A 25,239-nucleotide genomic window follows, 5' to 3' on the forward strand; every position below is an offset into this window, starting at 1 on the left:
AAAATAAAAAAATTCAGAACCCGGTCATAAAAAAAAAAAAAAAAAATCCATATCTATTTAGAGTTTATACAGATCTGTATACAGAAATTGTCAAAATCAGCAGCCACCCATCTGACACAGGCAAGGGGGACATACCAAAAGATATGCAAATAGACAGGAGGAAAGTGAGAGCAATTAACAATTTTATAAAGTGAAAAAGTATTTTTGTTGTATTTAAATGTATTTCTACTCGACATTTTGGCTCGTTACAAACGGGCAGAAGTTACAGCTTGCTGAAGTGAGAATGAGTTCTTAGTGCCAAATTGATGGTTAAATTTGTTTATTTTTGCATTAAATAATACTCCCTAATTGTGCATCAAACGTATACCATAATACTTAGTTTGTAGCACCTTATCATAATAAAGGCCCATACAACAAGACATGCGTGCATGGTCCCCCTCTGGTGCTGCATGTGAGATGACGCCACAAAAAATAGTGAAGAAATGATAAATGTGAGAAGTTTTAAGGGCCAACACTGCCATCACATTTTTGCCAAGTTTCAGAAAAATCTAATAGATGTGGTAAAAAGTGTCATTTTGTGACCCCTTTTGAGCTCCTGGAAACGCCGAATCCCAGTGAAAATGGACAAACAGTGCAGTTTCACACCTTAAGACATGTATATTTGAATTCAGTACCATGGAAAACCATTATATAGACATACATATCAAGTTTTTGAGTAATATGAAAAATGAACTCCAAAAGGCATGTTTTTTTTTTTTTTGTTAAGCCTTAAAAGTCCCAGAGGGATGCAAACCAGAATTTCGCCAGGATCACCCATACTGAATTTATATTACGAATAATGGCCTCCACATTTTTGTAAATATATTCAAAACTGACGATAGCAGAGAACCTGCAGCACCACATGATAGTACCGCCAATGCAGTCACTCATCATTACCCAGGATTAGGTCAAGAAGCAGCTTTTATCCTTAAATGTAAATCAGGGACAAGGTCCAGATAGACTACATCCAGTAATTTTGCAGGCTGTTGTAGCTGAACCTTTAGCAGCCTTTTTCAACCTGTCACTGGAGTTGTTCTTGCTGATTGACGGGTGACTATGATCTGACCTATTTTTAAAAAGGTGACCAAGACCAGTGAGCCTCATCTCTATTGTCTCAAAATCAATGGAAGTTCTATTTACACAAGCAATCATGGCTCATTTCACATCAAGTGCTACCATCTCTCCATGGTTTCATTCCAAAATGTTCATGTCTCACAAATTTACTTGGGATGGGAGACTGGGTTACGAGTATTGTTGAATATTTGGCAGGTGACCCTGTGAAAAGAGACATTTGATGGGTTGCACACACGCAAATTAATTCCATTTAAGGAATGCAAGGCTTTCCACCATTGTCTATTTTGGAATGCATAACTGACCAGAAATATCAATCAAAGGATTAGAACAATAGACAATGGGAGATAGCATTCTTTCATCCTGGAATGTTTACTTATATAAATTGACGACAGAAAGCAAGCAAGTCAGCCACAGAGCAAAGACAAATTGACATTTTCTTCACTGCCGAAACATCCATACCACACGCCTTCACTGATATTAATATTGTCATAACTAAATCGAAAACTTGTCAGTATGGAATGAACAAAATATTTTTATAAATCACCGGTGTTGTTATATTCGCTTTCAGTGTGTATATAATGTAGACCAGTGACAAAATTCGATTTAGAAATTATAGACTGAAAAGCATATTGAAAGACCAGCGATAGTATATGCAAATATATAGTATAATGGACGATGGAGATACTGTTGACATTGTGTTTTTTTTTTTTTTGACTCCACCAAAGCCTTTGACTATCAAACACTGCTTACTTTTTACATAAACTTAATACTTATAATTGTTACGAATCAATTATAAAATGGACAAGATCCTTTCTTAGTGATTGAACATACAAGGTTCAGATAAATGTCAGTTTTTCATCTGAGATGGATGCTTGCAGTGGTGTTGTGTGCGGAGTCCTATTCTCTTATTTATATCAACGACATGCCAGAAACAATTGGTGAAAACGTGTTCCTATCTGCCGATGATGTCAAATTAGTAGCTCAGAAGCAAAATTGAAAACTTCACATCTAGCCTTCAACGTGCCTGGAAATGGTTTATCGAATAGGACTTATACTTTAATGTCGATAAATACCACCATATTGCAATAAATTACTCTTCCGACACGGTTCTTACTTTCGGTAGAGACACTGCTCTGCACAAGGACATAAATGAGACAAAAGATCTTGGTCTGCTAGTTGGCTCATCCTTCCATGACGTCTTACAAGTGTAAAAAAAGAAAATGGTTATCTACTGTTTTTCACAAAAAAATAAAAAATAAGTAAATATTTAAGAGAGGCATTACGTGTCACTTGCAGGAAAACTGACAATCATTATAGCAAATTAGTTTACCCTAAAATAAAAAAAAAATTAACCAATAAAATTCAAATATGAATTAAATGTTTAAAAAATATTCTGTATAATTAAAATATTCTAAACAGCATGTTATCCCCCCCCCCCTTTTAAAGACTTTTCAACTTAAATTACAAAGCTGAAACAAATCTAAAGAAATTTTTAATAAAATTATGGATTTAGGGTTTGTATCACTGTACACATAGATTCGAAAAAGTTGTCAAAAAACAAATATATAACAAATAAATGTTATCAAAGGCAAGATAAATTACTTTTCTACCAATGGATATAATTTTCGTGTTTTTATTCAATTTAACATGTTTATTCAACTCGAAAAGCATAGTGTTTACCGATGTATTGGAAAATTTAAAATGGCGGCCGACTCTCTCTTTAACACGGTAAGTTCGGAAAAAGGTGTAATAAATAATAAACTAGACAAAATACTGTTAGAAATTTGCTCAATATATGTTACCGTGACATAACTTGACATATATTCGATGGTTTTTTAATAGTATTTTGTCTAGTTTATTTTATTTATAACACCTTTTCCCGAACTTACCGTGTTAAAGAGAGAGTCGGCCACCATTTTGAATTTTCCAAAACTCTGTATGCTTTTTGAGCTGAATAAACATGTTAAATTGAATAAAAACACGAAAATTATATCCAGTTTGGTAGAAAAGTAATTTATCTTGGCTTTGATAACATTTATTTGTTATATATTTGTTTTTTGACAACTTTTTCGAATCTGTATACAGTAATACAAACCCTGGATTTATTTTAGTACTTTGTAAATCAATTATTGGTGCTGGTCTCGTGTAGGGTGCTCAGATTTTAGCCACATTTTCGCATTGTGAAAGACTAGCTTTGTTAGAAACTAGAAGTTGGTGTCGTACAAAAATAATCCCCTTTTATGGGGCGACAAATTTGTGTTGAATTATAATTATTTTGAAAACTTGAAAATAACTTTGTTTAAAAAAAAAAAAAAAAAAAAAAAAAAAAAAAACTGTTCACTCATAAGAAAAAAAAAATCCCATTTTTAATTTTAAGTCGCAACTTATCAAGGATAAAACGCATTTGAGGATAATGTTTTTTGGCATACGTTGATGTCTGGTCAAATAAAAGTTAAAACTTAAAAATCAAATCAGAAACTCAAAAACAATGAAACAAACTTTATTTTTATTATTACCAGAAAAGATATATTTCTCCTGTTATTATTTTAGTAAGAACGAATTACTATTTTGTTATCTTTTTACTAAAATGTTTTGTTATCCTTCTTACTAAAATAAAATTAATTTTTATTTTTTCCATGCGTACAATTGATATATTTAAAACAGAAAAAAGCGAAAGACAAAAGCCATGTACATTGAGTCTAATAAAAGAAGCTTCTTATATTTTTATTAGTCTTTTAATTAGCAAAATAAAAAAAATAAAAAAGTTTTTTTTTCCAGACACAAATTTTACACACGTGACATGCACTAATACTAATTGTTGAAAAAATTCTTTGAACTGCCTTATTAACAAAATTCTTTTTCTTTTGTAGTATATATTTGCTTATGCCATTTTTCGTTTTGTTGTATCATTTACTTGAACTTATCAACTTTTATCCTTGATAATTAGTGACTTGGTGACTTGGAAAAAACTAAAACTTATCTAGAAAGACGCACTTTGTTTAAAAGCTACCTCATTAACCCTTATCCTCGAGTGTGTTTTATCCTTAGTAAGTTACAGGGGACCCCCCCCCCCCCAAAAAAAAAAAAAAAAAACAATTTTATTATTTTAAGAGTAAACAAGGCGAGCCTTTTCTGGATAAGTTTTAGTTGTTTTTGCTTTGTTTTAGAGGGGGAAAAAAACTTATCCTTGAATGTGTTTTATCCTTAAGTTGCGATTCGTTAAAAGAAAGATAATTTTAGTAGTTTTAAGGAAAAAAAACAAAAAAAACTTATCCTCGAGTGTTTTATCCTTTATAAGTTGTAACTTGTAACTTTAAAAAAAAAAAAAAAAAAAACACTTATCCAGAGGAGACTAAAGTTTTTAATTTTACAAGTGAACAGAGTGCACCTTTCTGTATACGTTTTAGTTTTTTTAAAATTTTTTTTCTTTTTCAAAAAAAAAAATTTAAAAAGCAAAGTGAAATTTCAAGTTTTCACAAAATATGAATAAAAACTTGTATAAATTGTAAAAAGTAAACATTAATTTTCGTCGGCCCATAAAAAGGAAATATTATTGTGCGACACCGGCAGTGGGTTTCTAGCGGAGCTAGTCTTTCGCGATGTGAAAATGCAGCTAAAATCTGAACACTCTACATGAGACCAGCACCCAATTAAGTTTAATATCTTTACTTTGTAAAAAAATTTTGCTATTTACAACAACTGAACTAATCAATGTAATTTTAAAATTATACAAAATTTATCTGTGTTTATTCTTGCATTAAAAAAAAAACAAACTTACAAATTAAATGGTGAGTGGATCTTTCGTTGCAGGCATTTAAAAAAAAAAAACAAAGGATACTTCTTGGCATGACACACCTCAGTAAATGTGTTCAATAAAATTACAATCTTTTTTTGGAAATATTTATGGTAAAAAAGAAAAAAAAAAACAACAACCCTATAACCAGACTTTACAGAATTTTTTTTTTTAATAATAATAATAAAAAAAAAAAAATATCACTAAAAATGACCCCCCCCCCCAAAAAAAAAAGAGGGCTTTCCTTCTTTGAATGGGACTCTCCAATGCCATCCCCACTTCCAAAAGTTGGGATAACCTAAAATGAGGCTGACCCGGCCAAAAAAGATGGACAAGATTGTAGCAATTTTGGTTGGAAATTTAGAAGCCATATAAGATGATGAAATAAAAAGCATTTAAAATTACTTTAAAAAAAAAAAAAAAAAAAAAATGATGCAGATAAGTTGCAAAGTAACTTTTATTAGCTATGGTAACATTTGTTATAGGTGTAATTTTTTTTTTTTTTTTTTTTACCACTTTTTGGGAATTGCTGTGGATTGTAAAACATCCCAAAACAATTGAAAATCTGTAAAACCGTGGAAGTGTCAAGAAGCCCTTAATAAAGACAAAACATATTTCTGTGTTTGATTTTTATTTTGTAAATTTTGTCTGCCTTATACATATATATATGTATATACATATATGAGCACGTGTATGTGTGCGTGTACACACAAATCTCTGACTCCTCTTTAGTATTTGGTTTGTGTTCTCTATGTAAATAAATTTATTACATAGAAATTGAATCCAATGCATTCAATAGTTTTATTTGTTCAAACGTTTCCATCAATCCAATAAAGTTTATTAGTAATGCACATACCTTGTTATTTGAGACGTTTGTGTATTTTGTTAATCATTTTAGCATGTGATTGTTTGGATGTAAAACAGACTAAATGAACTTTATAAAAAAAAAAAAAAAATTCATTAATCGAAACTTCAACTGCATTGTTTTTCTTTTCATTGGAAAGGAGGAGGAGACGGAGAAGAAGTGTGGAGCGGGGGGAGATGTAATATTGATTTTTACGCATTCTTGGCTCGCATGGCTGCTCTCTTCACTGTCACGGCCTGGAAACCAGATTTTATACTGGCCACAGAGCAGCGAGAACCGCACGACTCGCACTGCAAGAAAAAAAGTCTGGTGTCTTTCTGGAGTAGCGTGTCAGGGGACCGACAGGTATGACACGTCACATATTCTTCTGCAAGTGGGGAGAAAAAAAAATGTTTTCATTTAGAATCATAAATAAATATGAAAAGGTAATAAAATCTTTTCTAAACAGTTTTGTTTTTCAATTCCATCATTCAAGATGGATTTATTCATTAACAGAACAGAAAAAAAAGTGCTTTTCGATGGTTACACAGATTATGTGATTATAGATGTCAAAAATAGACAAAATGTACTTACTTGTGAGGGAAAATACTGTTCATCAAAAATTATGGAAATTTGTCCAGTAGTATTGTTTTAGAAAATAAAATCAACCTTTTGCTGTGGATGCATCTTATTGTTGCATGACAAAATAAAAATGGCCATTTTCCACATACAGCTAAAAGTTGAAGTTATTTTTTTAAACAAATCTACTAGACAAATTCCTGTAATTTTTGGTTAATAGTATTTATTTCCCCCCTAACAAGGAAGTTTTTTTTTTTTTTTTTGCTAATTTTTCTGATATCAATACTTAATCTAGGTGTAAACCTGGATAAGCAGCAACATTTTTTTTTTAAACAAATTACCACTAAAAGCTACTCGAAGATAGCGATTAGCAAGGTGTATTATCAGTTAAATGATGATTATGAGTAGGGCTAGGACAACAGCATATTCTTTTCATTGTTTTGACTCAAGTGTGTATGCATTGATATCTTATATGCTTTTATAGTGATGTGGTTCTCGGTTGATTAACTGTGCCTAACTGTGTTAGATATATACTAGAGTCAAAACAATGATATTGTTGTCATGGCCCTAATTATGAGACTGAAAATGATGAATAGAATAAACAACGTAATGTTGTAGTCTGCAGGGTAACAGTCCTGTGATAATATTCTATTTATGGGAAGTTCTTCTTTGTTTAACCAGCATATCAACCTCCTTTGGGTACTTTAATGCTGTATACAAGATTGAAATTTTTGATACTTTTAGAGTCGATTTTTGCTGGGTATATTTGGGCAATGTTTTGGTATAGTTTGTTATTTGATGGTTTTTATACTTTATGGTAAAGATTTGCTCGTTTTAAGAAATTTAGAATGGTTTTAGGATTTTCTTTATTAAAAAGTTCTTTTAAGTTTGTGGCCTTGTAGTGTTAACGAATTCGTGCAAGATCATAACAGTCAAGTAAAAAATGTTTCACTTGATAAGGTTCCTAACATGGTATACATTTGGGGGAGGGATCTTGATTTTCTAGTATGTGGAAGTGAGTTATGATGGGAAGTTCTTAGAAAGAAACTGTTCATAGATATTTCACCTGAAAAGGAAGGAAAATTTTGTTGTGGTGGTAGCAAGACAAGTTCTTGGTTAGAATATCCTACCAAGAGGAATGGTTCTTGTCAATATCTTGCCTATATTAAAAAATAAAAATCTGTATGATGTACTTACTAATGATGAAATGAAAATATATTTCAAAAATCACAAATTGTACAAATAGTTTTATTTTTATAAAGAAAATCATTTTTAAGTGATTAATTAGGCATTACTACATAAATCCAGCAAGTATGAAATATTGTTGATTTATCTCCCCCCGTTTCTCGAGACGGTTTTAAAAATTGTGGGCAAGACAGTTATTCTTAGATTACTAATAACATTTGATTTTTTTTTAAATAAAAATAAAAGTACTTTATTAAGTTAAGTGATTTTTAGAACATAATATTTTCCATTTCAGTACGGGTACCTACATAATAGATTTTTCTTTATTTTCGTTTTTTAATACGGGGGAATTGTGGACAAAGGCTGGAAGAACTGGAGATTAGAGCTCAGTTGAAACTAATAATAGAATAGAGAAATACTAATACTGACTCTTCCATGAGACAGGTCCGTAGAGAATAGATATGTTTATATGAAGGGATGCAAAGGTTACTGCGTAAAATTTGAATGATAATGTGAAATGATTAAATTAGTGATGCAAAAGAATTTTATAGACACGTAGGTGTAAAGACAATTTAAAAGTATACAAATCTTAAAACTATTATTTTTTTTGTTTAGTTAAAAAAAAAAAAAAAAGGGGGGGGGGGAATGAAGGCAATACTAAATAAAATTTCAATATAATTCCAGGTTTCAATCTAATACAAAAATCTTTATGATGTACATACCAGTCATGGAATGAAAATATCATATTCCAAAAATCACAAGTTGATCAACTTTTTTAATTGATCAAATTTCATGATTAATAGTATCATTGCAGCTATTACAGGAATAAGAGGCAAATTAACCAGTGCCTTGAGTTGTATCCCTTTATTAAGCATAGTAGATTGCTTTCTCATAAAATATAATTTTCTTTGTAAAAAAAACAAAAAAACTGGATAATTTGTGATTTTTGGAATACAATATCTTCATGTTTTTTTTCTGTATTTTGTTTTTAATTAGCTTGAACCCTAAACTTGTACCAAATTTTCATTTGGTTGTATTTGTAGATGAAAAGCACAAGTTTATCTGTGTTCACGTGGTATAAATTAAGAGAATTTCCATTTTATCAGACAAGCAATTCGCAAAGAGTTTTTTTTAACAGTTCAATCAGAAAAACTTTAGTTTCTACATCAAACTTTCATTTCATTAAAACAAAATTAAAGAATTTGGCAATATATTGCAGCAAAAAAAAAAAAAAGCATTGTACTTACTAATATATTTCCTAACTACAGTTTCTATTTGTTTTTGTTGAAATCGACCTTTGATGATCAGTTGGTTGTTGCCATCGATAGAGCCACTAAAAAAAAAGAGAGAAAGAAAATCATTAACAATCATGTAGCGGAGTGCTAGAAAATTACTCACACCTGGGAGTATTCCATATCTCTACAAAGCCACCATTTGCCCTTGTATGAAGTATTGCTGGTGCATCGGCTATTAGTCTTTTGCTCTTAGATAGGATCCAAAAAAGAATCTCCAACTTTATAGGCTCCACACTATCAACCAAACTCCAACCTCTGTTGCATCCCTGTACCTGCTTTAGAAGTATTTTAATAGAATGCGCTCTGATGAACTTAAAGCACTTGTACCCCCCCTTAAGGTAAATACCCTCGACTAACCTGACAACTCGCAAAATCCCACCCATACATTTAGAGATCCCTCCTATTCTAATAATTTATTATCTCAAACTGCTAGACTTTGAAATTTTCTCCTGGGTCCCTGCTTACCTTACTGTACCAACATGTAGAAATTCAAATGTAATGTGACTCAATATCTCTCTGCTCAACTCCCTACACAATGTCGCTGCAGATTTGGGGCCAAATAAGTAGCCCTTTATGTTCAAGTTGCACTGTACATTGTTTTGCGTGTAATAACAGTAAAAAAACAAAAAAGATCTCATGAAATGTAGATAAAAAAGGCCTGGTTCTATAAATAAAAACGTTTTTAGAAAAATCAACACAAAACAAGACTTGTTTGAATGAATTACTATCTTTCAAATTACGTTTGGGCAAATTTTTCCCAACACAATTTTTTGTTTTTGTATATAAGTCTCAGTTCAAAAAGATGCAGATGAAGGTCAAAGGTTAACTGAAATGTCAAAATAACAACCAAGATGAGAATCGTAGTCTGAATAACCCAAATAATGTAAACTTGTTAATATTCTTAGCCTTTCGGATCGCAGCAAAGCTTCTAGACTAAACTAATTGTGAGTCGAAGCTTGAATGAGAGACCTTATCAATTTAAAAGGTTCCCTTTTAACAAGCAACAACACTGGCTTTTGGTTTCTATAGCACCGTTGCAGGCCCCTAACCACATACACAGAAAGAGGTTCAAGGAAGTGCACTTTAAGAAAAAAAAATTATAAGGTTTTAAAAAGGTAAGAGATGAAAACTCGCCAATGTTTTTAGGGATTTTTTTTTTTACATGGAGGTCACCACTTATCAAGTCCCGGGAGCCACTCAGGGATAAGGGTTATTGTGTGTACAGTAATCAATGGGATAGTATCGTAGTAATCGTTAGTATTGGAGATTTGATAAAGTGTCTTACGTAGGGGGGGGGGGGGCGGTTCATCAGGAATTTGTTTATGTTGGACTTGAAGACATCCAATCCAAGTTGTAATCAGACGGGAAACAGGCAGACAGAAGAGAGTTCCACTGGCGTGCACTTCTAAGAAAGAAGCTTTGTTCATGGAATCTACGTTTTGGTTTTGGCAGATAAAGAGTGGGGAAAATTTTTGACAGTGGTTTCAGCTAAACAGGTGTTTATCGTGAGAGATTGGCGAGGGGGGACCAGAGATTGGAGCTCAGACGAGCACTTGCCATAGAAGTAACGATAAAACAAAGAGGCTCGCAACGGCTCTTTTGTGGGAGAGAGGTTGCAGGGAAGAGAAAAGGGCATCCCCACTAAGTCTATTTTGTACTCTGTTAAGGCAGGATAGGCTGTTTTTAGCAGCTCCTGCCCAGAAGTGAGATATCTTCTGGGGTGGTAGAAGGATCCTACCATTTTTCCAGCGACCTTTGGCAACAGACTTGATGTACATGTTCCATTTCAGGTCAGGAGTAATGGTCAATCCCAGAAGCTTATTAAAACATGGAATCTCCCTTAGACGAGAGCCATTCATTTCAATTGATGTCAGATGGGGATCAGAGCGTTGACGATGTAAAGATAGAAGCTTGGTTTTAGATGCATTAAAAGTAACCAGCCACCCTTTCCCCCACTGTACCATGTGCTCAAGATCAAAGGAGAGAGAATTAGAGAGAACTTTTTCATTCACGGCCTTAGATGTGTTGCCATAGATGGTCGTATCATCAGCATAGATGTCAACGAATGATTTAAATATGTGTTTTGGGAGATCATTGATGTAAATCAGGAAGAGAGTTGGACCCAGGATGGACCCCTGAGGGACACCAGCGTTAATACTGCGGGCCTCTGATTTTTGTCCATCGACCACTACTCTTATGAGCCTATCAAACAGAAATGATTTAATGATAGAGAAAACATTTCCAATTATACCATAGCTAGAAATCTTGTGAAGTAGGCCCTTATGCCATACCTTATCAAATGCCTTTGATATGTCAAGAGCAATTGCCCTAGAAAGGAAGCTTTTGTCGAGAGATTCACTAATCCTAGGAGATATAACCGCTAGCACATCTGCTCTACATCTGGCAGAACAGAAACCATATTGCATGTCACTAAGGTTATTTCTGCTGAGGTGGTTGACTACTTCTCAATTTAATATGGATTCCAGCAACTTACTCATGACACACAGGAGACTTATTGATCTGTACTGAGACGAAGATGACTTATCACCTGAATTCTTAAATACAGGGCATACTGATGAGGTTTTTCAGGGTGTTGGGAAGCAATTCTCCTTAAGGTAATGCTTAAACAGTTTTGTAAGTATGGGGGCAAGTTCTGGTTGAAGCTTTTTCAACACTATAATTGAAATGCCGTCAGGGCCAGTTGATTAGCTTGGCGACCTCACGCACAGATATTTGTATGTTGCATAGCGTGTTGTCTGTTATAGGAGGAAATACGAGGAATTGATGGCCTTGGTCGCATAGGGTAGAATTAGCTGCAAAGTTCTGGGCAAATAGTTTGGCCTTGTCTAATGCTGATGAGATGACCTCAGGTCAATTGATGATGGTTGGGATAGAACGCATGCTTCTGTTCAGGATCCTGTTTGCTATTTGCCAAAACTCGTTGGCCATTCTGTAAGATTCTTAATTTTATATCGTTGCCTAGTTGGTCATGGTTCCATTTCTTTGTTGTCTTATCTAAAAGATCTGAGATGTACTACCTTAAAAGTTCAGGAAATAGTAATAATTGAACTGTAAAAGAGTGGAGTTATGAAATTGAGGGCTACAATATTTTTGAATTTTTGAAATGAGGATTAATAATTTGAATTATTTGTACTATTAAAACTACTGTGGTACAACGGGTAAAAAATGCTAATTAATAATTGGTTCTAAGTAAGTTTTCTAGAGGTTGATGATACTAGGAATACAATTAAAAATCATTTAATCATATCGATTAAACAATGGTTTCTATTCAAAATTACATACAAATTTGCAAATGCACTAAGACGGACATGAAAAAAGCTGAAATGTTATTAGAACAACATCTAAGATAACAGTCATTTGAATAATCCAAATAAAATAAACCAAGGCATACCGTTTAAAATTTAGAAACAAAACAGAGCATTATGATTGGAGGAGGTTAATTGTTCAAATAAAGACACGCGGATCTTTTAGATAAGACAGAACAAAGTAATGGAACCATGACCAAGTAAGCAATGATATAAAATTAAGAATCTTACAGAATGACCAAGTGATTTTTTTTTTAATTTATATAATATTTTGAATGTTCCTTTCTTAGTTAGTATGTACACTTTGAAAAAAAGGCCAAATTTGCTAAATTTAGCTTTAAAAAGACCAATCTGGCAACCCTGAACAAGAATGAGTGACTTTCTTTTGAATATCATTATAACAATATATAATCATTGTTGTAATGGTGTAAGAAGGGAACTTGTAGTAGTTTTGACATGCGTTTTTTTTTACCAAAAAATGAAGTCCATGAAACATTATGTTAAAAACAAAGAAAAACAAACATTTTCTGACAAGAGATGCTGGACTGAAGGAGTAACTTAAAGATTATCTCTTACAATTATTTGCATTGAACTATGCAGCACAATATTACTTTTTGTAATTTATTATTTATTAGTACTTAATAATTTATCTAATTTAGGTCAGTTTGATATTTAAAATACAATGGACACTATTTTCATAGAAACGTTAATAAACTCATATTTGCTGCATGCTATTAATTTTTCTGTCCAGAAAACTAATTTTTTGTGCTATTTAGAAAAATACTAGCTTCATCCAAACATATTTGCGATATATTTCTTATTCCATTGAATTTCCACAAGTTCAGCTGGTGATTTACTGAGTCAGCACTTATCAAATCAAGGCTAAAAGCCACTTAACAAAGGTTACTGAGATAAACTGTCAGTTGAACGATGATGACTATTAGAGAATTCAAAATAATAAATGAAATGAATATAATTATGAAGGTGCCTTACAAAGTGATTACAACTGTGCAAGTCATTTTGGATTTTGAGCAGCAGTATCAAAATTACAACCTCAATTCATGCTCATCACTGGCATTGAGTGTTTTTTGTTTTTTTTTAAATGAGAATGACTATGTTTGAAAAATGTTTGTTGTATGATTTTTGTTAGTCAATATAAATCTATAATCAAAAAATTACATTTTGTCTGAAATCTTATTTTGAATCCCTTTCTCAATTTTCAACTTCAAACAAGGTGACAAAAAGGAATCAAAGTTTTCAGACAAAAAAACTGTTCAGATGATGCTTGAATAAGAGACCTTACTGCAAAAAAAGGCCTATTTTTAACAAGCAACAACACATGCAGGTTTTTTATAGCACCGTTGCAGGCCCCTAACCACATAGGCAGAAAGGGGTTCAAGGAAGTGCAATTAAACAAAGAATTTCTAAAGATGTTCATTATAAAAGCTGAAGTGAACAGGAATAAGGAAAGTATTTGTCAAAGCTCAACAGACAGGAATATTTGCTTTTTATGGGGTAGAGATTACTCTTGTCTATTAAAAGGAACATTTATTTTAACTATTTTGTGGAAATTCCACAGGAGACTCTTTCATATGTGATATATTGATGTTGGCATTTTGTGGATGTTCAATCTAAATGGAGACACCCTCATTATTGTGGCACTTTTGTTAAAACAGCAAAAGTATTTATCAAAGATACCAGGGACGCTTGGCATAGCCCGGTCATAAGATACACTTAAATATATTTTAATTTATGCAGATTTCATATATATTATTATAGAGTCAATTTTCTATCAATTCTTATATATTATAAAGTTGTGATTTCTAAAATAAAAAAATATATCCATGATTTGGGTGCATCAGCTTGAATCAAAACAAACTAAAACTTATGAAGAAAAAAAATATATATATCACTTGAGTTTCTTCAGCTACAATCGAGACCAAAACTTATGAAGAACTCTTGTTAAAATTATATATAACAAGAAATGGAAGGTCATAACAATTAAACAGTCACTCGGAAAGAAAAAAAGATGTAAGCATGGCACACAAAACACACACGTTATCGTATTAATATACAGATATTTGTTTAACTGAATTGGTGCATAAATGCAGTTTTAATTTCCAAATCTCATTTACATTAACTACAGTTAACGTTAATTTTCATGCTACAATAACTCTTTAAACAATAAAAATATCTTGTAAGTGGTGAATTGTAAGATAGCCTTTATAAATAAAAATTTTTTTTAAAAAAGCCCATCCATAACAATCAACAACACTTGCTCTTTTTTTCTATAGCACTACTGCAGGCCCCTAACCACAAAGGCAGAAAGAGGTTCAAGGGAGTGCATTTCAAAAATTTAATGGATTAAAAAAACTCAGATTATATCTAGTCAAGTAAACACATACCCTACATACACTGTTTACCAAGCATTGGTTTTGATCTTGAGTAATATATATCAGATGCTGTTTTACAAAAAAATGAAATTATTTAAAAAATAAAAATAAAAAATTACATATACATATATATATATACAAATAAACAGATTTGAGAGAAAGTGGATGGGGGGGGGGGTACAAGCATTAATTTTCAGTTCTCACTCAGTATTATCGGCAGATCATTTCAAGCAACATGTTGAAATTACCACCTTAACTCATGTTCATACTTGAAATAAAGTTCAATTTAATTTTTTTCCTGCTTGAAAAATGTTTGTTAGGCTTTTTTTTGACTAATGTAAATCTATCTTCTATATATATAAAAACGAAAATGTGTTTGTATGTATGTGTGCGTTTGTATGTCTCGCAAAAACTTTCGACACAGGTCACGGATTTTCATGAGATTGGTTTCATTTTAAAGTTCCAACCTTCGCCCGACAAATATCGAAAAATTGGCCAAAAACATTAATTTCTTCACCCTAAAATCATCAATTTTCTACAGAGAGGGGTCAGCAAAAACCGTCCTCTCATGACAAGTTCGCTTCTACGCATGCGCAAATGACGTCAGAACATGATTTATTTTAAATATTAAAAAAAAACAACAATCTGTCTACGTCGTCTTAGCTCAATTGCTTAGGCCGCGGCCTCATTATCTAAAGGTTTTGGGTTCGAATCGTGGTGTGAGATGTCTTTTTTTTTCTTTTTAATATTGAAAATGTGGTGTGAGATGGCTTTTTTTTATTTCTTTTTTTTTTTTAATTTTAATATTGAAACAGGGTAATTGAAGCCAGTGTTCTTTTGGTTTTTATTTTTCAGATTTTTTAAAGGAGTTTTAACGTTCGTTTTTCTGTTTTCTTTTTCCATCACATTTGCGTTTTCTTTTTTTGCTTTTCCGATTTTTACATTTAACATCGATCATTTGCCTTACGTTAGTTTTTTTGGGGTGTTTTTTTTTTTAATTTTTTAAAAGTTTTAACTTTTTAATTTTTAAAAATATTTACTTCGCTTATTCTTATGTTTTGATTAACTCGCAACATCTCTTCTGTGATAAAGAGGTTGCAGGGAAGAGAAAAGGACATCCCCACAAGGCTACGAAGTCTATTTTGAACTCTATCAAGGCAGGATAAGTCCTTTTTAGCAGCTTCTGCCCAAATGTAGCAACAGTACTCCATCCTTGGACGCACCTGGCTCTTATATAGATAGAGAATTGCATCAGCAGGGAGATATCTACTGGATATAGAATGATCCCACCATTTTTCCAGCAGCCTTTGCAACGGATTTAATGTGTGTGTTCCATTTAAGATCAGGAGTAAAGGTCAAGCCCAGAAGCTTGTTAAAATATGAGGCCTCCCCAAGACAAGAGCCATTCATTTCAATTGATGCCAGATAGGGATCAGAGTGTTGATGATGTAAAGATAAAAGCTTGGTTTTAGGTGCATTAAAAGTAACAAGCCACCTCTTTCCTCATTCCTCATTGTACCACTTGCTCAAGATCAGAGGAGAGAGAATCAGAGAGAACTTGGTCGTTTACGGTCTTAGATGTGCTACCATAGATAGTAGTGTCATCAGCATAGATGTCTACGAATGATGTAAGGATGTGATTTGGAAGATCATTAGTATAGTTCAGGAAGTGAGTTGGACCCAGGATTGACCCTTGAGGGACTCCAGCATTAATACTAAGAGCTTCTGATTTCTGCCCATCAACCACTACTCTTATGAACTTATCAGAGAGAAATGATTTAATAATTGAGAAGACATTTCCAGCTATACTATAGCTGGAGATCTTGTGAAGTAAACCTTTATGCCATACTCTATCAAAGGCCTTTGATATGTCAAGAGCAATTGCCCTAGAAAGGTAGCCTCCGTCGAGCGATTCGCTAATCCTATGAGATATAACTGTAAGCACATCTGCTGTATATCTAGCAGAACGGAAACCATATTGTGTGTCACTAAGAAGGTTATTTTTGCTGAGATGGTTGATTACTTCTCTATTTAACACAAATTCCAGCAACTTACTCTTGACGCACAGGAGACTTATTGGCCTGTACTGTGAGGGAGATGAGCGATCACCTGAATTCTTAAATACGGGGTATACTGATGAGATTTTCCAGGGTGATGCGAAGCAATTCTCCTTAAGACAACATTTAAACAGTTTTGTAAGGATGGGCACAAGTTCAGGTTGAAGTCTTTGAGTACTATAATTAGAATACCGTCAGGGCCGGTTGCTTTACTGGAATCAAGGTTTTTGATTAGCTTGGCAACATCACGTACAGATATTTGTATATCACATAGCATGTTTTCTGATACAGGAGGAAATACTGGTGGTTTGCAGCCTTGATCGCAAAGGTTAGAATTAGGTGTCAAAAGGGAAAAACTGTTCTGTTGAGCTCGAGTATTTGACCATATCCATTTAAAAGAAAGGCCCATCTTTAACAAGCAACAACACATGCATGTTTTTTATAGCACCATTGCAGGCCCCTAACCACATAAGCAGAAAGATGTTCAAGGGAGTGCGCAAAAGGGACAATTTAAAAATACAAAGCTATTAGCATAAAAGGGGAAAACTGTTTTGAGCAATATTCCACTATTTACACATTTCTAAAAATTAAAGTATCATTTTGATTAGTTTATCAGGCCAGTTAAAAATAAACATCTTTTCTACAAAGAATTAGCTTTCCAAAAGCACTACATTAAGCACATTAAGTTGCATCAATTAATAAATCAATGAATTAAGCTGAGAATTCTCAACCTATTCCAGCCATCTAATTCCATTAGACGTCGCTATCGGCAGGTCTCCCAGTCTTCTCCAAGTTGGCCAATGTAGATGTAACAAGTTCGTCCAACTTATTATTTGCAGTATAATGGTATCCAAAAAAGGATGTCGCTCACAAATCCTGTTTTATTTCTCTAGAAGTGACCAGAAAAGTGAGGCCTAGTTACATAGTAGTCAAAAACATTGTTTCTTTTAATACTTATTTTTATATATTATTGACTAAATGTAGGAGTTGAACTTCCAAATTACATGTTTAGGTAAGATTTTCGTAAACATTACTTCATGTTTTGATACACTTTTGAATACATTCTGTGAGTAAAGCTTTGAGTGAAAGACTTTAATTTAAAAAAAGGTTCACCTTTAATAAGCTACAACACTTGCCTTTTGTCTCTATAGCATCATAGCAGGCCTCTAACCACAAATTCATAAAGAGGTTCAAGAGAGTGCATCTCAAGAAATGATTGGGTTTAAAAAAAAAAAAAAGAAAGAAAGATAAAATTCTTACTACCTTAATCCATGTACACACACACAAAAAAAAAAAAGAGTATTTTCTTTTTAGTTGAAAAAAATTTTACACTGTGGTTTGATATATCTATATCAAAATATTTAATTTTATTTAAAATCTTATTTTCGATAAATTTCTTTTTACATTCTTCGCTTCAGACTAGGTGATAAGAAGGAATCAAAGTTTTCTGGCAAAAACTGTTCAGTTGAAGCTTGAATAAGAAACCTCATTGTATAAAAAAGGGCCTATTTTTTAACAAGCAACAACAGACATTTTCTATAGCACTGTTGCAGGCCCCTAACCACATAGGCAGCAAGAGGTTCAAGGAAGTGCATAAAAGGGGACACAATTCAAATAAAGCTATCATTTAAAATGTTTGCCAAGAAGAGAAATAGTTTATAAATTTTCAAAAATTAAACTATCAGTTTGATTTATTTATCAGACCAGCTAAAAATAAACATCCATTTCTACATAGAAGTAGCTTTCAGAAAGTGGGAAGCTTATTAAGTTTCTTAATAGCCACTTCTTGTACTTCATTATTTATTCTCAGCCTGGCAGAGTTACGCACAACTGATAGCCTGTGCTACAGTTGTGAAAAAAAACGCCAATCTGTTACTAGTTATACTTCCTAGCAAGCAAGGTTGATATCCATTTAATACTTGGATTAAATGTTTGTTTACAGCATCTATAATGATGGGATTGGTTTTGGTTGATCTTTTGCAATCTTAACAAGAATTGCCATGCATGGAACATGATGTGGTACAGATTAAGTAACAAGATACTCAAACTGACCAGAGTAAACACTGTTGCAAGAACAACTTGATATTCCCAAAGAGTCATCCAGCTAAGTACCGACTAGATTAAATGTTGCTTAACTTTGGGTGGTCTAGCAAATGTGTCTTTCAACAGGATTTATCCATAGTATTAAGTTGCATGATAATTAAGGAATTTCCACAAATTAATCATAACAAGGAAAAGATAATGCTTGCATCCTATAGTTCAGGATACGGATTTATTTAAGACACCTCTCCTAAAATCCAAACATGAGATTATTTTTGATGGATTACATTTTAGCTGTCCTAACTAATGACTTTCCCTATACAGATATTTACATCTTTTTGAATGAACATACTTAAAAAAATAAAAAATGAAATGACCCAAATGGGGTAAATAATCAATATTAATGTTGGTCAGTTTCAACACCTTTTATATATATATATATATATTATATATATATATATATATTATAAAAAAGTGATAATCAATACAACTTAAAAAAAAAAAAACTAATATATACAGAAAACTGACAAATGTTTATTTCAATACTTGTTTAACTAAATTGCTGCCTATATACAGAGTTTTGTCCTCAAAATAACCTGTTCAAGTAATGTTTGTTAATTTTTATGCTAAAAAACAAAAATATTCTAAGTGTAGCTTGAGTGAGAGACCTTATCAATTAAAAAAGGCCCATCTTTAACAAGCAACAGCATTCGTTTTTTTATTTTTATTATATCACACTGTTGCCAGCACATAAGCAGAAAAATGGTTCAAGGGAGTACATTTCAAGAAACCAATGATTTTTAAAAGTTCTCAGAAAGGCATGAAATGAAAAATCTTTGTCTAGATTAAAATCTGTAAAGAAGTGATAATGTATCAAATGTAAGGGAACAGAGTTTAGAGATTAACATATGTTTAAAACTTGGGAAAGAAACGTATTAAGGCAATACGAAGCCCAGTTTGGAAGAAATTAGTCAAGGAAGAATTTGAAAGGAAAAAAAAAAAAAAAAACACTTAACCAAAAGTAGGCAATACTATAAAAATTATATAAATAAATAATTATAATGTAAAACAGAATGACTGATGAATATTTCAGAAGCCATCTTCTAAAATATACTTGGAAAAAATTGTAAATATCTTGGCTCAATGCTCAACCTCAAAATAGCATGCATTTATGGTGATATTGTGCATCATGGGTGAAGCTGAATGGCCTTGATTATACTTTACTGATAAATTTCTCACAAATAAGCTATTTCCACTCCAACAGGTTTTCGGAGATACTAAAAACGGTCTTTCCGCTCTGAAATGATGATTGATAATTCGGATTATTATTTTCATCTTGAATATTATTCTCGCATTTTGGTGGATTAAATAAAAAGTTCAGTTCCAAATTTTTGATACATTTTAGAATTCAACAAAACTCACCTGAAGAAGTTTGAAACATTGTGAGAATAACATCCAAGATTAGAAATAATAGCAAGAATATTCCAAAAAGATACAAGCGCTAGTTTGTCCAAATATTTCATTCATAATATTCCACGTTCTAATCAATTGCATGTTTCAAGCAACATGTCAAAATTTGTATTGTAGTTCATGCTCATTTGCATTAATATTTGAAAAAAATCTTTCTTATATTTTTGTTGTTTACCAACATAAATTCATTATCAAAAAATTTTGTATGAAACTTTGATTTTAGATAAATTTTCTGTGTCAAATGAAGTAACAAAAAGGAAAAAGTTTTCAGACAAAAACTGTTCAGTTGATGCTTGAATAAGACTTTACTGTATAAAAAAAGTCCATTTTTAACAAGCAACAATGCATGCATGTTTTCTATAGCACTGTTGCAGGCCCCTAACCACATAGGTAGAAAGAGGTTCAAGGAAGTGCATAAAAGGATATGACGAAAATAAAAAAGATGGACATGTCAAAGAGGAATATTTCACTATGAAGATCAAATCAAATAAAGAAAAAAAAAAAAGGAAAAAATCTGGGTTCATTTCAATCACTACGAAATTACTTACGTTTATAACAGCCCCCATATACATGTTTAAACTAAAATTCAAGCACATATCCGGAGAGTTTGAACTAAAATCCAAAGACAGGAAATTTTCTCCAAATATCATAAGATACGGAACTTCTATTAGATTATACTGAGATGAGTAAGAACACAATGTAATGTTAAAAGTATATATAAAAAAAAAAAAAAAATGCATATTGTATTAATAAAAGGTGAATATGCATAGTTTATTCCACCGTTATGCACCTTAATTTATTTGTATCAATCTGTTACACCTCTGCAGTGTATTGCCTTCTATAAATTACCTTTAGAAATCAAGTAAAACAGCACATATTTCTTCATAAAATTAAGAAATTGAACTGAAATAAGAGACAAACCTTTATTTTATTTAAAAAAAAATAAATAAAATAAATCAGTGCTAGAAACTTCATGAAAATCCAAATAATCTATTCTTTATAAATTAGATGAATTCATGAAAGGGAAAACAGATTGTCTTCATTATCTGCATGATGATTAAACCTGATATTTTTTTATGTTTATCTTACTTTTGAAAACAATCATATTTCTCATCTGTAAGTATTGTTCCTATTTACCTATTTCCACATGAAAGTTAACACAAATTCAGTTTTCAATGTGGGGAAGTTCCAATTTCTTGAGAAGGAGCACTCTGGGTTGGAATGAAAATAAAAGCTGTCTCATTCTAGAAGGATTTCTTCTTTATTGATCGAGAACAAAAACGTGGAGCATCGGACAGAGACTACACTGCTCCTTGTCAAAAGATCAAGTGGTTCCTAATAATCTTCCAGTCAGCAATAATTTCAATTGTATATTGATTAAAAATATAATTCTGTCAGCCGAGATTTTAGTAATAGACCATATCTATTTTTTTTAAATTTCAATTCTTTAACAAGCAACGTTTGTCCTTTGTTTCTATAGTACCATTGTAGGCCGTTAACCAAATAGACAGAAAGAGGTTCAAGGAAGTACATTTCCAAAGGAATTTCTTATAAAAGTTGAAGCAGAGGAAGGGATAATGGTCATCACATCTAAAATATAGAGCAAGAATATTTGCTTTATTTTTTGGAGGAATGGGAACAAACATCATTTCCCTTATTTAAAAAAAAAAATACACATTGTAAAAAGCATAGAGTGAGACACTTACCTTGTACCCAACTCTGCAAGTAAGAAAGCTAACACATGCTTTGGTTCTCTGTGTAATCTGAAATAAAAAAAATATAACATGAAACTTGAGAAAAATTTGAACAACTATATTTTACAACATTAACGAATTATGCAGAATGTGCAAGGCTCCCATTCACATATTATACCAGACATAACTGTTGGCGACAATTTAGCCAAGTTAGTCACTTGTACTTAGCCGAGACACATAATAATCAGAATGTACATTAGATCCTTAATAATTAGAATGCACATTAGGTATGGATAAAAACAGGTACACATTGACATTGAATGTTTATAAGAATTTAAAAACAATGTATTTATACCTGTATTATGCAGACTACTACTCATCTTGATTGTTATTTTCACACTTGATCTATTTCAACAGACTTTTATTCAAAAAGATGCTCCTCCCTTTCTATTATTTATTTAAATATAGCTGTTATTTCAACTCCAATAGGACAATACGAAAGCACTTGGCCAAAAAAAACAAAAAAAAAAAAAAACATTAAAATGCTAAAGTTCTTGACTTACCCTAGCACAATCACCAATTAAGCCAATCTTATTCCTCACCCAGTCTCCAAATTATTAACTTTTCACCCAATTTGCTACACATTTATTCACATTCTGGATGCATGTGACATAAATAGTATCAAAATATTGCAACATAAGTGCTTTACTACATAAAATTCTCTTCTCTGTTCTAAACTTAAAGGAGTTTATGAAGATCGAATTCAGTGTGACAGATGAAAACTTAATACAAAGCATTGCTTTTAGAAAAAAGATGAATATATTTCAGAGTCAGAAAGTTGGTATCAAATACTAATAACAAAAACGAAAGGGGGGGGGGTTCAACTTACAATCTGCATATTTCGGAGAAATTTGCAAATGAGGTTTTTTTGGTTCCCACTCTTAATACTTGTGGGGGTCTCATGACGAAACGTTTCTTCTCCCCAGCCACCATATCTGGATTCTTTTCTCTCATTATTTCAAAAACTCTTGTGAGCAGCTGAAAAACAAAAAAAATAAAAAATAAATAATTCTATCAGATAGAACTATTCTAAAATAACTTGTAAAGGAATTTGTATTTTTTATTTTTTATTTTTTAGAAATCAAATAAAACCCAACTTTTATGCAATTTTATATCACACATTTTGTCTTTCTCAAAAAACAAAAAAACAAATAAAGATAAAAAGATTATTGTGCAAAAATCAGATCACCAAACAAAAGTCTTTGGAATTAACCCGTCATTTACAGTTTATTTTGAAATTAATTCTAAACCCAAACGACTGTTAATGTTGTAGAGAGTGAGGTGCTATTTACATCATCTGAGAGCATACTTATCACAGTAATGTAATCATATTTTATATAACACTTAATAAAAATACCAAGTATATTTTCTATACCAGTTAATAAAATAATTCATTAAACAGAACAGTTTTGCACCAGTATCACAACAGAGCTAATAAGGAGTTTGAAAAGTTAAATAATTTCTTCAAAAATTTAAAATATATTGTTTATAATAATTTATGGACCAGGCGTGAACGCCGACCCTATAATTTTAATGGACCACTGTTCTGCCAGCTCAAACATACCCATTCCTGTGTCTCGATACATCTTCTATCATTATATGTAATTAGTTTTTTAAAATAGTCAACCATATAGGAGACTATTCGTGACCAGACGCGCGCACACACACACTCAGCTTTTTATATATATATATATATATATATATATATATATATATATATATATATACATACACACACACACACTATGTATTCAAAAGAAATCTGCATTCAATGAATTCCCTCATTTGCATATTACATTAAAGAAAATTTATTTTAATAATTAGCTCAGTGTTATTAATTATTTGTTGTAACATAATCATTTCAAGTTCTCTATTTAGAAATATTTAAAGTTAATTTATTTAATTTATATTTAATTAAATTTACTTTCAATTATTAATAGCTGACAGCAGTTGTGTTTAAAACTGGAAGTAAGCCCATTTATTTAAGCTGTGAGGGTTATTTCTCATTTAAGCTATGAAAGTTATTTTGCATTAGATTTTCATAGACCACGATGGATGCGTTTTATACTTACGATAAAAAAGTAGTGATTTATTTGAAAAGAAAATAACTTTTAGAATATACATTCAGAAACTTAAAATAAAAATATAAATGTAAAATAGCTACGGTAATTTTCAGAAATATTAAAAATAGTATTGGAAGACTATTTTTTGTTTGTTACCAATGTTATGCTTGTTTAAAAATACAATTCAAGCAAAAGGTTCTGTTCGATCTTGACAGACTATGGTTACTCACTGAAATGTGCCTGCATGTGAATTTTTTGTGGCAAGAGTTGCACAATCTCCAACTACACCTCTCCTAAGTAGACACCGTTTTAATTCCAGTTGCATAGTTTGTATTAGAACTTTTTTTTGGGATAACAAAAAAGCATAGGAGATACCATGTAGTAAGTTCAATTGTTTTTTTGTTTAGTGTTCGCCAATTATATTGGATTCCAAAATAAGATTGTACCTATTTACTATGCCTCCCCACGGGACAGAGTTAGACACCAGGGTCGTTTTTTAACGTGGAGAAAAGGTACAAAAATAAAAATTGTCTCAGTCGTGAAGGATTTCTCCTCCACCGAAAGAGAACAAGAAAATGAAGTGCAGCATCTGAAGAACAGATACTACACTTTGATCTTGACCATTGTAGCCAGCCAATCAAAATGCTGTAAAATTACAAAGAATAAGCTCCAGGGAGACATCTGTATTTACTTAGGGAAGGTTTAATGAATACAATTTCATGAAAGTATAAAAAAATTAACACTAATGGATGGAGTTGGAAAATGTATCCTATGAAGTAGTCCCGTTGTAAGATAGTGGTGGTGGTAGTAGACTTTTGAGTGCAAGTAAAAGTTACTCTGACTTCATGCATGTAGGATTTGTTTGTGAGCGTCAAGTACGCTCAAATTAATATAGGAAATTATAAAATCAAATGTAGTGTTAATTTTCAGAAACATGCCCCCAATCAATGGTATTACGAGCAACCACATTGGAATACTATGTTGAACTTATTTTTAAAGTGCCTGAAGTTTCAAGGGAAAAATAAACAGGTTAAGTTTATTAATATAGACTAGCGGGACCTGTGGAAATTCCACGGCGGCATTTTTCATATGTAATATATTGTTGCTGGCCATTTCTTTTGGCATTCTGTCCAGCATGAATGAAGGCACAATCATATTATTCTAGCCCTTTTATTAAAACTATATCACCCCCTTACTAAAATAATAACTTTGATATATTTCCTGGGCTGATTATTTCATTACAAACACACCAGTCAATTAACTCACATTTCATCATTTTTCATAATTATTGAATATGTTACTATGTTCGACAATAATTTTAACCCAT

General features: G+C 31.9%; 1 protein-coding gene across 1 annotated transcript in view; it reads right to left on the reverse strand.

Annotated features, from left to right (window-relative positions):
* Window positions 1-5,520: 5,520 nt before the first annotated feature.
* Window positions 5,521-25,239, reverse strand: part of LOC145277632 (eukaryotic translation initiation factor 2 subunit 2-like) — a 51,171-nt gene continuing 31,452 nt past the window's right edge. Inside the window, exons 6-9 of the mRNA XM_080129190.1 lie at window positions 22,679-22,827; window positions 21,802-21,858; window positions 8,762-8,847; window positions 5,521-6,138 (exon numbers count right to left, since the gene is read on the reverse strand). Coding sequence (XP_079985316.1) covers window positions 5,963-6,138; window positions 8,762-8,847; window positions 21,802-21,858; window positions 22,679-22,827 — 468 coding nt within the window. The 3' untranslated portion in view covers window positions 5,521-5,962. The remainder of the gene's footprint in view (window positions 6,139-8,761; window positions 8,848-21,801; window positions 21,859-22,678; window positions 22,828-25,239) is intronic.

The sequence above is a fragment of the Euprymna scolopes genome, chromosome 6 (assembly GCF_053919585.1).
Source record: "Euprymna scolopes isolate OS-2025 chromosome 6, ASM5391958v1, whole genome shotgun sequence".
NCBI lineage: Eukaryota > Metazoa > Mollusca > Cephalopoda > Sepiida > Sepiolidae > Euprymna > Euprymna scolopes.